At 39.3% G+C, this 14,504-nt stretch overlaps 1 protein-coding gene across 13 annotated transcripts in view; it reads right to left on the reverse strand.

Moving 5' to 3' along the window:
• The window catches only part of LOC111772027 (protein phosphatase 1L-like), a 63,074-nt gene that overhangs the window by 22,001 nt on the left and 26,569 nt on the right, over positions 1 to 14,504 (reverse strand). For 4 of the 13 annotated variants that reach the window (XR_011428957.1, XM_070243102.1, XM_070243101.1 and 1 more), the window contains exon 2: positions 13,250 to 13,324. The exons of 6 other annotated variants lie outside the window; for them this stretch is intronic. Coding sequence is in view for 5 of the 7 variants with exons in the window: in XM_070243102.1 (XP_070099203.1) it covers positions 13,250 to 13,324 (75 nt within the window). In the remaining 2 variants the exon portion in view is untranslated. Of the gene's footprint in view, positions 1 to 11,384; positions 11,580 to 11,681; positions 12,852 to 13,249; positions 13,325 to 14,504 lie in introns of those variants that run through there. 3 more of the 13 variants (XR_011428958.1, XM_070243103.1, XM_070243099.1) reach the window with 3 other exon arrangements.

Below are 14,504 nucleotides of genomic sequence, written 5' to 3' on the forward strand. Positions count from 1 at the left end.
GAAGATTAACTCTCAGCAAATTTCAAGGACACGATTCAGGATTGTGAGCTGCAGTCACCATGCTGGGCATTAGATCACCAGCACGTGTTCATCCTACAGCCCTGGAACTTTGTACCCTTTGACCCACGTCTCCCCATTTCCCGCCAACCCCCCTAGACCCAGCCACCACTCTACTCTGCTTTTATGAGTATGACTACTTTAGATTCCACACATAAGTGAAATCAGGCAGTACATCTATTTCTGTGTCTGGCTTGTGAGTTGTTTTTTCAGCTCTTGTAAATGTAATGTTTGTCTCATTTCCCTTTCTAGGTGTATACAGCCATAACACAGAAAATTATTCATTGTGTGTTTCTGTTGGATCTAAATTGGCTCGTTCATTATACATTTTGGTTACTAAAATCTCCTGGGTTGTCTACGTACATAAACATATGTTAACCAAAAGAGATGGATCATTTAATCTCATCTTTCATACTATACATACAGATATTCTTCTCTGACTTCATTCTCTAGAACAGCATGGCCCATGGAGTTTTCTGATGATGCAAATGTTCTACAGCTGTGCTAACACAGTAGCCACTAGGCACACGTAGCTGTAGGGCACTTTCAGTGTGCCTAGTGAGACTGAGAAACCTTTAAATTTTATTGAAGTTTAACTACTTTAGATGTAAATAGCGACATGTGACTAATAGCTACCCTATTGAACAGATCAGATCTAGAATATCTGAAACAATGTCAAATAATAATGAAATCGTAGGAAAGTCTGTATAGTCCCGGCTTTACTCAAAATAGTTTCAGTCTTTTGCTACTTAGCGGACCCTTTGCTGACAGTTTTTTGGAAACCGAGTATTACATTGAGGTATTTTTTTTTTCTATTTCTATTTTACTTAGACTTTCTATTAGAAATTCTGGCTAAAGTTTACCAAATTACTTTTCTCTATTTATTTATGTAATCGTGGGACTTTCTCCTTCATTTTGGAGACACAATGGATTACGATGATAGATTTTCTAATATCTGACTAGCCTCATTGCTGAAATAAGCCATATTTGGTCATAGTCTAACTTGATTCATGTGATTTTAAAATACAAATTAAAAAGTGACGTTTAACTGGAAATTACGTTCCAGCTTCTTCAGCAGCACCTGGCTCTTTCCGTTTCTTCCCCATGGGTGACAAGGGAGGACTCTGCTCTCCCTGTTGGGCAGAGACCACCCTCACTGCAGAGCCCGGACTTAGGCTAGGCAGTTCTTATAAAAATGCTTAGGAGGACCAAGTTAACTACAAATTCCATGTGCCACAAACACTTTTTTCTAGTGTTTCAATAGAAATAAAAATGGCTAATTAGTTCAATTCTACTGGGTAACTCCTAGGAATAAAGTAAGGAGCAGCAAAGCGCATGTAGAACATACAAATTAAAGAAAAATTTATTTTCTCTTTATTGCAGAGGTACCAATTTAAGCAATGTTAGATGGCAGGCTTTATATATGGGGAAATATTCATAGAAATATACAGTATTTTCCAAATACTCTAAAAAGTAAAATATCTCCGAGATAAAGAAAGAGGTCAGGGAAATAAAAGATCATTCTCAGCAGAAGTAAAACATTATCACCTAGAACTAATTTGGGAGTATCCACATTAGAAACAGGAATGAGAAAGATAAAGGAGCACTTATGACAATACTAAGAGGAGTCCCAGAGAAAGCATCTTCAACCTGTGTACCTGACTCCCACTCAGTCCACCCAGGGCTTGTGAGGACAAAGGCACAGGCTTAAAAACCGGCAGCCTCTCCACTTCCAATGGCAAAGAAGACATGAAGTCCACGGTTAAGTGAGGGAGGCGACTATAGACTAAACCTGGCGTGTCTGTAATATTCTTTACATAGACTACACTTCCGAAAGTTCAGTCCAGCCCACGTAAAGCATCAGAGCTCTTAAACAGAAATACGTGCTGTATACACCCTGAACCCTTACCGAACTCCAGTTTAGCGCTACCTGTTTTCCTGATGCAATAAATCCCACGGCAGCTATAAAACAAAGAAGTTCTTACTGATGCCCTGGTGGTTTTTATCATCATTCCAGTGAGCCAAGAGCGAGGTTTGCTTTTTTTTTTAGATTGATAGTTTCTAATATGTTATGACCCACTAATGAAAGCAGAAAAGCCACAAGGTACAGACCATATGAAAAAGTTCATAAAGAAGCTCAGGGCAAGAGAGGAGACAAAAAATAAGGACATTAGAGGAATCTGATGCCCTGTCATGTACAGTGGCCACTACAGTAGAGACTAGACACACAGCCAGAACGCTAGCCAGGTTAACATGACACCTCAAGCTAAAGGCCTATTTACCTCAGTTTCTATTATCTGGTACATCATGTCCACCTTTCAAAAAAAACAAGACATGCTAGAGACAAGAGAGAATACAGTCAGAAAAGACAGAGCAAGCATCAGAACCGTGCTCAGATATGGCAGAGATTTTGGAATTATCAGACTTAGAATTTAAAATTACTGTGATTAATATGCTAAGGACAATAATGGAAGAAACGGACAACATGCAACAACAGATGAGGAATGTAAGAAGAGAGAGGAAGTGGTAAGAAAGGAACACAAGAAAATGCTGTAAACCAGAAACACTGTAAGAGAGTGAAGAATGCCTTTGATGGACAAGGCTGAGGAAAGGATCTTGGAATCTGCACATACACCAATAGAAACTTTCCTAACTGAAATGCAAAAAGAGAGAATGGGGGTGTGTGGGGGGAAACAGGATATGGAAAATTTTGGACAATTACAAAAGTAATACCTATCCACAATGGAAATAACAGAAGGAAAAGAAAAAGAGAGAGGAGAAGAAAAATATGTGAAGTAACAATAGCTGAGAACTTTCCCAAAGGGATGACCGATGCCAAAACACAGATCCAGGGAGCTCAGAGATCACCACAAATAACCAATACTAAAACATCTACATCTAGGCATATACTCAAACTGCAGAAACCCAAAGACAGAGAGACTCTTGAAAGAGCCAAGAGGAGCTAAAGCCTTTAGTGCAAAAAGGGTAAGAAGTACAGTGCCCTTCTCATTAGAAGACACGCAGGAGAAGAGGAGAATTCTACATCCAGTGAAGCCATCCTTCAAAAGGAAAGAGGAACTGAAGAGTTTCTCAAACAAACTGAGGGATCTGCTTGCCAGCAGACATGCCATACACAAAATATTAAAAGAAGTGCTTCAGCAGGAAGAAATAGAGAATCGGAATAAACCAATCACAAGCAAAGAAATCAAAACAGCAATCCAAAATCTCCCCAAAAGTAAAAGCCCAGGACCAGACTGCTTCTCTGGAGAATTCTACCAAACATTCAAAGAAGATTTAATACCTATCTTTCTCAAACTATTCCAGAAAATTGAGGAAGGTGGAGCATTCCCTAACACATTCTATGAAGCCAACATCACCCTGATCCCAAAACCTAAAAAGGACAACACAAAGAAGGAAAACTACATGCCAATATCACTGATGAACACAGATGCAAGAATCCTCGACAAAAGTTTGGCAAACCAAATACAGCAATACATTAAAAAGATTATAAACCATCATCAAGTGGGATTTACACCAGGGACACAGGGATGGTTCAACATCCGCAAGTCAATCAACGTGATACACTACATTAACAAAATGAGAAACAAAAACCACATGATCACCTCAAGAGACGCAGAGAAAGCATTTGACAAGATCCTACACCCATTTATGACAAAAACTCTCAATAAAATGGGTATAGAAGGAAAGTACCTCAACATAATAAAGGCCATATATGACAAACCCACAGCTAACATCATACTCAATGGGCAAAAACCGAAAGCCATCCCTCTGAGAACGGGAACAAGACAAGGGTGCCCACTCTCACCACTCTTATTCAACATAGTACTGGAGGTTTTGGCCAGAGCAATTCAGCAGGAAAAAGAAATAAAAGGAATCCAAATAGGCAATCAAGAAGTGAAACTCTCGCTGTTTGCAGACGACATGATCTTACATATAGAAAACCCCAAAGAATCCATGGGAAAACTATTAGAAATAATCAACAGCTACAGCAAGTTGCAGGATACAAAATCAACATTCATAAATCAGTAGCATTTCTATACTCCAACAACGAAATAACAGAAAAGGAACGCAAGAACTCAATCCCATTCACAATAGCAACAAAAAGAATAAAATACCTTGGCGTAAATGTAACCAAGGAAGTGAAAGACCTATACAACGAAAACTACAAGGCTTCCCTGAAAGAAATGAATGACGACATAAAGAAATGGAAAGACATTCCATGCACATGGATTGGAAGAATAAACATAGTTAAAATGTCCATACTACCTAAAGCAATCTACAGATTCAATGCTATCCCAATCAGAATCCCAATGACATTCTTTACAGAAATTGAACAAAGAATCCTAAAATTCATATGGGGCAACAAAAGACCCTGAATTGCTAAAGCAATCCTGAGAAAGAAGAACAAAGCTGGAGGCATCACAATCCCTGACTTCAAAGCACACTACAAAGCTACAGTAGTCAAAACAGCATGGTACTGGTGCAAAAAACAGGTGCACAGATCAATGGAGTAGAATTGAAAGCCCAGAAATAGAACCACACATCTATGGACAACTAACCTTTGACACAGGAACTGAGGGCCTACAAGGGAGAAAGAAAGTCTCTTCAACAAACGGTGCTGGGAAAACTGGACAGCCACATGTGAAAGAAGGAAAATTGGCCGTTCTTGTTCACCGTTAACAAAAATAAACTCAAAATGGATCAAAGACCTAAAGATTACACCTGAAACACTAAGTCTTCTAGAAGAGAATATAGGCAGTACACTCTTTGACATCAGTATCAAAAGGATCTTTTCAGACACCATAACTCCTCAGACGAGGGAAACAATAGAAAGAATAAACAAATGGGACTTCATCAGACTAAAGAGCTTCTTCAAGGCAAGGGAAACCTGGATTGAAAAAAACAAACAGCCCACGAGTTGGGAAAAAATATTTACAAATTATTTATCTGACAAAGGGTTAATCTCCATAATACACAAAGAACTCAAACAGCTCAACAACAAAAAAATCAAACAACCCAATCAAAACATGGGCAGGGGACATGAACAGACATTTCTCCAAAGAAGATATATGGATGGCCAATAGACACATGAAAAGATGCTCACCATCACTAGTCATCAGGGAAATGCAAATCAAAACTACACTAAGATACCATCTTACACCTGTTAGAATGGCAAAAATAACCAACACAAAAAGTGATGAACGTTGGAGAGGTTGTGGAGAAAAAGGAACTCTCATACACTGCGGGTGGGAATGCAAACTAGTGCAGCCACTATGGAAAACAGTATGGAGATTTCTCAAAAAATTAAAAATATAAATACCTTACGACCCAGACATCCCACTACTGGGTATCTGTCCAAAGAACTTGAAATCAGCAATTCCAAAAGCACCATGCACCCCTATGTTCATCGCAGCATTATTTACAATAGGCAAGATGTGGAAGCAACCTAAACATCCATCAACCTCGTAGATGATTGGATAAAGAAGATTATGGTATATATACACAATGGAATACTACTCAGCGATAAAAAAGATAAAATCGTCTCGTTGACAACAACATGGATGGACCTTGAAGGTATTATGTTAAGTGAAATAAGCCAGATAGAGAAAGTCAAACTCTGTATGACTCCACTCATACGTGGAAGTGAACATAGAGACAAAGAGAACTGATTGGTGATTACCAAGGGAAGGGAGGGGGGGTGGGGAGAGGGCGCAAAGGGTGAAACGGAGCACCTACAACATGACTAACAATAATGCACAACTGAAATTTCACAAGGTTGTAAACTATCATCATCTTAATAAAAAGTAAAAAAAAAAGAAAAAAAGAAGTGCTTCAGGGAGAAGGAAAATGATATAGGTCAGAAACTCGACTCTATATAAAGTAAAGAAAAGCATTGGTGAAGGAATCAATGAAGGTAGATAAATCTTTTCTTTTTCTTATTCTTAATTGACCTAATAGGTAAAAGTTTGTTCAAATTAATAGTAATGATGTGATTACAGCATAGGCATGAGTGAAATGAACGACAACAATTTTATAAGGAATGCAGAAGCGGAATTGCGAATATCCTGTTACATGGGACTTGCACGACCCATGGAGTAGTATAGCGTTATTTCAAAGTGGACCTAGGTTAGTTGTAAACATATAGTGCAAAGTCTAAGGCAAACACTAAAAACGTTTTAGAAAGAACTATAATTGATACTCTAAGAAAGGAGACAAAATGAAATAAAATTAAATGTTCAGTTTAAAGCAGAGAAGGAGAAAAGAAGAAAAGAAGTAGAAAGCCATTACAAACGTGACAGATATTAATTCAAATGCAGCAATAACCAGACTAAATGTGAATGGTCTGAGTACACCATTATGAGATGGAGACTGTCAGAGAACACAAAATAAACTATATGTTCCCTATAAGAAACCCACTTTAAGTATAAACACAAATTAAAAGTAAAGGGATAGAGAAAGATATATCCTGCTAACACAAATTAAAAGAAACCTCGAATACCTATATTATTTCAGACAAAGCAGACATTAGGACAAGAAAAATGATCAGGGATAAGGTATTCCATAATAACAAAGGTGTCAATACTCCAACACGTAATAATCCTTACTATCTACGTACCTAACAACAGAGCATCAAAGCGTGTGAGACAAAAACTGATAGAACTGCAAGGAGAAATAGACAAATCCACCATCATAGATGGAGACTTCAGCATCACTCTGTTAGCAATGAACAGATCCAGCAGGCAGAAAATCAGTAACAACACAGTTGACCTCAACAGCACCATCAATCAACCAGATTTCAGTGTTATCTATAGAGTCACAAAGACCCCAAATAACAGCTAAGGCAATCCTGAGAAAGAAGAACAAATCTGGAGGCATCACGCTTCCTTATTTGAAACTATACCACAAAGCTATGGTAATCAAAACAGTATAATACCCGCATTAAAACACACCCAGAAAACAACAGAACAGAATCAAGAGCCCTCAGCGAAACCCATGCATATATGGTAAACTAATCCTTCACAAGGAAACCAAGAATACTCTATGGGGAAAGAATAATTTCTTCTGTCAGTGGTGTTGTGAAAACTGGCTAACCACAGACAAAAGAAGGAAATTGGACCCCCAACTTAGACCACTCCCAAAAATTAACTCCAAATGGATGAAAGACTTAAACGTAGGACTTGAAACCATAAAGTTCCTAAAAGAAAACATAAGAGAAAAGCTCCTTCACATCGGTCACGGCAATGACGTTTTGGATATGACCCCAAAAGGAAAGACAAGAAAAGCAAAAATAAACAAATGAGACTACAACTATCTAAAAACTTACACACAGCAAAATAAATAATCAACAAAATGAAAAGGCAGCTTGTAAAATGGGAGAAAATATTAGCAAGTCATCCTCTGAGTTTATAAATAACTCATACTACTCAATAACAAGAAAACAAAAACAAAACAGTCTGAGTAAGAAATGGATAGAAGGGCTTAACAGATGTTTTTCCAAAGAAGACGTACAAACGTCCAACAGGTACATGAAAAGATGCTCAACATCATTACTCGTTAGGGCAATGTGAATCAAAACCACAATGAAATAATACCTCACACCTGTTAGAATGGCTATAGTTGAAAACTGGTGTGGACAAGGATGTGGAGAAAAGGAGATCCTTTTGCACTGCTGCTAGGAATATATATTAGTACAGCCATGATGGAAAACAGTTTAGAAGTTCCTCAAAACATTAGAAGGAGTTACCCAGTTTCCCAGTACCATTTGTTGATGAGAATATGCTTTCCGCCATTACGTGTTCTTGGCTCCATTATCAAAAATTACATGACCTCACATGCAGAGGTTTATTTCTAGGCTACCTATTCTGCTCCCTTGTTCTCTAGGCCCATTTTGTGCCACTATCCCATTGGCATAATTTACTATAGCTTTGTAATATAGTTTGAAGTCAGCAAGTGTGATGCCTCCAGATTTATTCCTTCTCAAAATTGCTTTGGCTGTTTGGGGTCTTTTGTGGTCCCATCCAATTTTAGAATTGTTTTTTCTGTATCTATCTATGAAAAGTGCCACTGAAATTTTGATAGGGATTGCACTGAATCTGGAGATGGCTTTGGGATTGTGGACATTTTAATAGTATTCATTCTTCCAGTCCATGAACACAGGATATCTCCCCACGTGTTTCTATCTTTTTCAATTTCTTTCACCAAAGTCTGGTAGTTTTCATTGTACAGTTCTTTCACTTCCTTGCTTAAATGTATTCCTAAAAATTTTATTGTTTTTGATGCTATTGTGAGTGGGAAAAGGATAGTCTTTTCAATGAATAGTGGTGGAAACGTTGCATACTCATAGGCAGAAAAATGAAATTGGACCCCTAAATTGCACCACTCACAATATTACCTCAAAGTGGATTAGAGACTTAACCCTAAGTCCTGAGATCCTAAAACTCCTGGGAGAATACATGAAGAAGCTCCTGACTCAGGTCTTGGCAATTGCGTTTTGGATATGACATCGATAGCACAAGCTACAAAAGCAAAATCAACAATTGGAACTATAAAGCTATATAGCTGTAAACTATAACTATAAAGCTTCTTCACAGCATAATCACAATCAAGAAAATGTAAAAACAACGTACGGAATGGAGAAACAATTCACAGACTGTAGAGTGGAGAAGGGGTTAGTACCCGAAATATAAAAGGAACTCATACATCTCAACAGCAAAAAAAACAAAATAATCCGATTTAAATATGGGCAGAGGATCTGAATAGATATTTTTCCAAAGAAGAAATCCTAATGGCCAACAGGTACATTAAAAAAATACTCAACATCGCTAGTCACTAGGGAAATGCAAATCAAAACAACGTTGAGCTATCACCTCACACCTGTTCAAATAGTTGTCATCAAGAAGACAAGTGGTAAGTGTTGGCCACATTGTGGAGAATAAAGAAGCTTTGTGCACTGTTGGTGAGGATGCTGATTGGTTCAAATACTATAGAAAATAATACGGAGAATCCTCAAAAACTAAAAGTTGAACTACCGTATGCTCCAGTAATCCCACTTCCTGTTATACATCCAAAGGAAGCGAAAACAGGATATGGAAAAGATATCTGCAGGCACATGTTTATTGCAGCGAGTAATATAGCCAAGCTATGGAAACAACCCAAGTGTCCATCAATGGATGAATGGATAAAGCAATGAGGTGTATGCACACACAAGGGAATATTATTCAGCCATGAGAAAGAAGGCTATCCTGCTAATTGCAACAACATGGGTGGACTTTGAGGGCATTCTACTTAGTGAGATAAGCCAGATAGAGAAAGACAAATATCGTATGACATCATCATATATGGAATCTCACATGTTGAATTCATAGAAACAGAGAGTAGAATGGTGGTTACCAGGGGCAGAGGGGTGGGGGAATTGGGGAGATGTTGTTAAAGGGTAAAAACGTGCAACTAGAAAAGGAATAAGTTCTCAAGATCCAGTGCATAGCACAGTGATTACAGGCAAAAACACTAGATTATATACTTCAAAATTCTTAAGAGATCTGTTCTTAAATGTTCTCACCACAAAAGAAGTTATAATCATGTGATGTGATAGAAGTGTTATCTACAGCTATGATGGTAATCACATGAAATATATAAATGGATCAATCAACACACTGGACACCTTTAAGAAATTGCAAGCAGAACTACCGTGTAATCCAGCAAACCCATTCTGGGTATATATCCGAAGGAAACGAAATCAGAATCTTGAAGAGATTTCTGCACTCGCACGTTCACTGCAGCATTCTTCCCAATAGCCAAGACCTGGAAACATACGAAGTGTCCAGCAACACATGAATGAGAAAGACCATGAGGTATATACAGAAAAGGAAATATTATACAGCCATAAAAAAGAAGGAAATCCTACCATTTGTGACAAGGAAGGATCAGGAGGGCATTATGCTGGGTGAAATAAGTCAGAGAAAGACCAATACTGTAAAATCTCATTTATATGTGTAATCTAAAAGAGCCAAACTCGGAGAAACAGAGAACAGAATGGTTTTTGCCAGGGGCTGGTGGTGGGAGTCTAACAGCTAGATCTGAAGTTAGCATGAGGGAAGCCAGCTTAGGAAAGGAAGCAATTCTGTAACCAGGACCCTGACTCACTAGTCTCTGGGAATACCTTCTCGCCTGCACGCAGCCTACGTGATTAAGCACCTCTCCCTGCTGCAAAATACATCACCTGCTCATTCTGAGACTCTTGCTTATGTACATCCTCCAGCTGTGACAAGACAACTTTGTTCTCTGAGTTCCCCAGGAACATGACAACCTCCAGAAAGAAAAATCCTGCACTGCTACCCATCATGAATGACAGACCAAAGAGATAACTCGGCGCCTTGCAGTTTGTCACACCGGATGGTCGACATCCCTAAACCCTCTCTTTCCCTGCCCATCTCCCCTCCATAAACTGCCTCAAGGTTCTGTAGGATTGGAAGGTGGTTCTTTCGGACACTAGTCCGCCATCTTCCGATTATGCTAGCTAACTGCATAAATTTTCCTTTCTCAGCCACAGGCCTGTGTGCAATTGACTGGCATGAGATTGTGGTGAGCAGAAGGTGCCCCTTTTGCTTAGTTACAGAGGAAATGAGGAGATGTTGGTCAAAGGGTACAAATTTCCAGTTACATGATGAGTAAGCTCTAGTGAATCTAATGGACAGGATGGTGACTATAGTTAACACACTATATTGTATACTTGAAAGTTGCTAAGGGAGTAGCTCTGAAATGTTCTCCCCACAAATAAATGGTAATTATGGGAGGTGATGGAGGTGTTAACTAACCTTATCATTTCACAGTGGTAATCATTTCACAATATACATGTGTATCAAATCATCGCATTGTACACCTTAAACTCAAACAATGTTATATTACATCAACTATATGTCAATAAAACTGTGAAGTAAAAAGAATTTCAAGATGACAACAATGGAGCAGGAAATCAAGGATGGGCTTTTCTGCACGAAGGACCTTGTGTGACAGCACAGGTGTCACACCTGTGAATCTGGCAAAAACGCATCTAAAATCTGAGCACTTGTCGCCATCTCCACTGCTGACAACCTGGCCTGTGCTCCCACCAGGGTTACTACTGGTGCCCCAATGGTCATCAAGATCAAATGCAACCAGCCACCGTCCCACGACAACTAACGACATTTAGCAAATGCTGAAATATGTGTACACATATGTATAAAACATGTTAGTTTATAATACAAACCTGAAAATCACATATTATCTTATTAGAATTATATGTAATGTAAAATGAAATTGGGAAATACCCCAGGCTGAAAGCAGAAGTGTCCTGGTGCAAAGAGACCACAGATCTGTACGCAGTTCCCATGACGGGATGACTGTGTGCAGCAAGTGGAAACTGTCCAGGGAGCTCTCAGCGAAAACTCCTGATCCAGATGAAGACGCGCCGAGTACAAGGCCGCACCCCTTGCCCACGGCCGCCGTGAGAAAGGAACTGAAATCTGCGAGAGAGACGCAGAAACATACTTTCTGATTTACACAATAAACAACAAGAAAATAAAGGAGTGAGCAAGGAAGAAGCTACAGATAAAAATATCAATTCTGCTGGGAAAGACGTTTATAATAAAAATAAGGTATAGATATCTTACTTTTACCTTTTGAATGGACATACACAAACTTAAAGAAGATGTCTTCAGATTTTACATTTTTAAAGGAGAAAATCTGTTTGCAATGAATGTATCTAATTTACAAAACTGTCATTGTCTTAGGTCTTTAATATGATGGAGCTTTAAGTTTAGTATATTTCATGTTAAATGCTTTAAGCAGCATGCAATGCTGTTATTTTAAAAATCACCATTGTGCTTGGATTGTCGAAAACTGATTCATGATATATTCTTATGAGATTCTTACCAACAATTTGGTCGGGGCCTGGATTCATTATTGTTGTTTAACAATACTGGCCACATTGGAATCCTGCAAAAATGTTTCAACGAGCTCATATTTAAAAATATTTAAGATTGTAGCTCTGTTATGAGAAAATGCCAATCATGGTAATATTCTCATTTGAAAGCAAGATAAGCAAAGAAGTGTATTTTAAATATATTATACATAATTTGTCTTCCTTTAAAGCCAGGAAAGTAAAACTGTAATAACTCCTCACTCTGATATACTTAAAATATTGAAACAATGTGTATTAATACGTCATCTTTACCTTTGCAATATTTTTTCAGCTACTTTCTCGTTACAGGAAAAATTAGCCATCAACAATTCATGTAGTGCGTGTGTATCTGTACACTTTTTCCCTTTCGCCCAGCAATTCTGTAGTCTCCAGACGTGTCCTGTGTTCCCAGCTCCTTCCCCGGGAAGGCCCGACATCTTGCACATCCTTTCACGAGGGCACCTGTGTTTCTGAATCTGTGCACGATTCCTCCCACAAACCCCGCGAGCCTGTGACACAGCACAGCGGGCTGTGATTGCCCCATGAGCCCCGTAAAGGACGATCCTGTGCACAAGAGGCCTCAGGAACACACGCCCTGAGGGAGTAGAGAACAAGCCCCGGGAACATTCCAGACCATGCAGCTCTGTGCGCACAACCAAAGGAGAAGGTCAGAGGAGACACCCAGGCCCCTGCTGGGCCGGCAGCGGGCAGGGAGCATCCTCCTCCCGAGGGAGCAGCACATCGATCCTGGGGACAGGAAGCTCTTGTCTCACTGCGGCCAGGAACCAGCATCCATGGGCAGCACACCCAGCGCCACACCCTGGTCTCTGGGGCCCTGGTGAGAACAAGGCGGTGGTGTGAGCCCTGTGCCCCCGGCCGGGGAGCAAGCTGGCTACCGCTAAGCAGGGACTGCTAAGCCGAGGCACAGCAGCTCAGTGGTCACACTGTTCAGTCCCTTAATTTCTGAAGTTCAAACGGAAATGGGCACAGCATCCCAGGCCTTGATGAGAGTGGATTATGATAACAAGAAGTACAGGTCAAAATGCAACACGCGGTGCGTATTCTCTGTGCTGCCAATGAATGAGGGGAACTTAAAAGAAAAGAAAATGCCCTTCACAAAAGGGTACAAAAGGAAAATAAATAAAATCCTTGTGTAAAAATATAAACAAGTAAAGACAAATCTGTACCCAGAAAACTACCAAATGCTGTGGAAAGCTGGCAAAGAAAACCTACCTAATAGGAGACGTATTTCACTTCCATGATCAGTAGACTCAGTATAATGAAGACGTCAGCTCTTCCCGACTGGACCTATGGAGTCAACACAACCCCAGTCAATGTCCCAGTCAGACACTTTGTAGATATCTACAAACCGTTTCTGCACCTGGAATATCCTGCACAACACTGAAGAGCAAAGTTGAGTAAGCCGCACTTCCCCGTTCCAGGATTTAAAAAGCTACAGCGAGCATGATGCTGGGGTAAGAATGTGCCAGTAGATAAATGGAAAAGAACACAGAGTCCATAGATAGACTCACAAACATGGTCAACTGATCTTTGTCCAAAGATCAAAGGCAATTTGATGGAGAAAAGTTAGTCTTTTAAACAAATGGTGATGCCACAATCGGGTGACCTTATGGAAAACAATTAACAAAGACACAAACTTTCCACATGACACAAATATTCACCAAAATTGTTCATGGATGTAAATGTAAACTAAAAAGCTATTAAAATTCTAGAAATAGCAAAGGAGAAGATATGACCTCGGTTTTCATGAGGACCTTTTATCCTCAACATTGAAAGAATGAGTCTTCAAAGAAAAATCAAGTTAAGGTGGACTTTGTTAGAATTAAAATTTTCTACTCTGTGACAATACTGTTAAGAGAAGAAAAAGACCAACTCTAGACTGTGAGAAATCTTTGCAAGAAGCATATCTAAGAAAAGGCTGTATTAAAAGGTACAAAGCATCATAAATTCAACAATAAGAAAACAAACATTCCAATTAAAAATGGGTAAAGATCTGAACAAACACCTCACTAACGAAGATATAAGCATAAATTAAGCATGCAAGAACACGCTCAAAATCACTTATCATTAGAGAGAAGAAAACTGAAACAAAGTGAGACAACCTTTACACACAAATAGACGACATCAATTCATGGCTGGGGGGCAGGACAGCACAGACTCTCTGTCATCGCTGCTGCCCATGCCGAGTGGTGCAGCCGCTGTGGAAGACACTTGGGTACTTTGTTACAAAGCTAAACATCATCTTAACTCGTGATCCCTCAACCATCTTCCTAGGTATTTACACACTGTTTTCAAATAGAACGTCAACAAAAAAGCCAGCACACATACGTACACTGCACCTTATTTATAGGGGCAGGGAACTTGAATGAACAAAGATAACCTTCAATAAATGAAAGCACACCCAAATGAGGTACATCCATGCAATGTAATGCGATCAAGTGCCAACACTGAAAGAACTATCAAGATG

This window comes from Equus caballus, chromosome 19 (assembly GCF_041296265.1).
Source record: "Equus caballus isolate H_3958 breed thoroughbred chromosome 19, TB-T2T, whole genome shotgun sequence".
NCBI classification, from domain to species: Eukaryota; Metazoa; Chordata; class Mammalia; order Perissodactyla; family Equidae; genus Equus; species Equus caballus.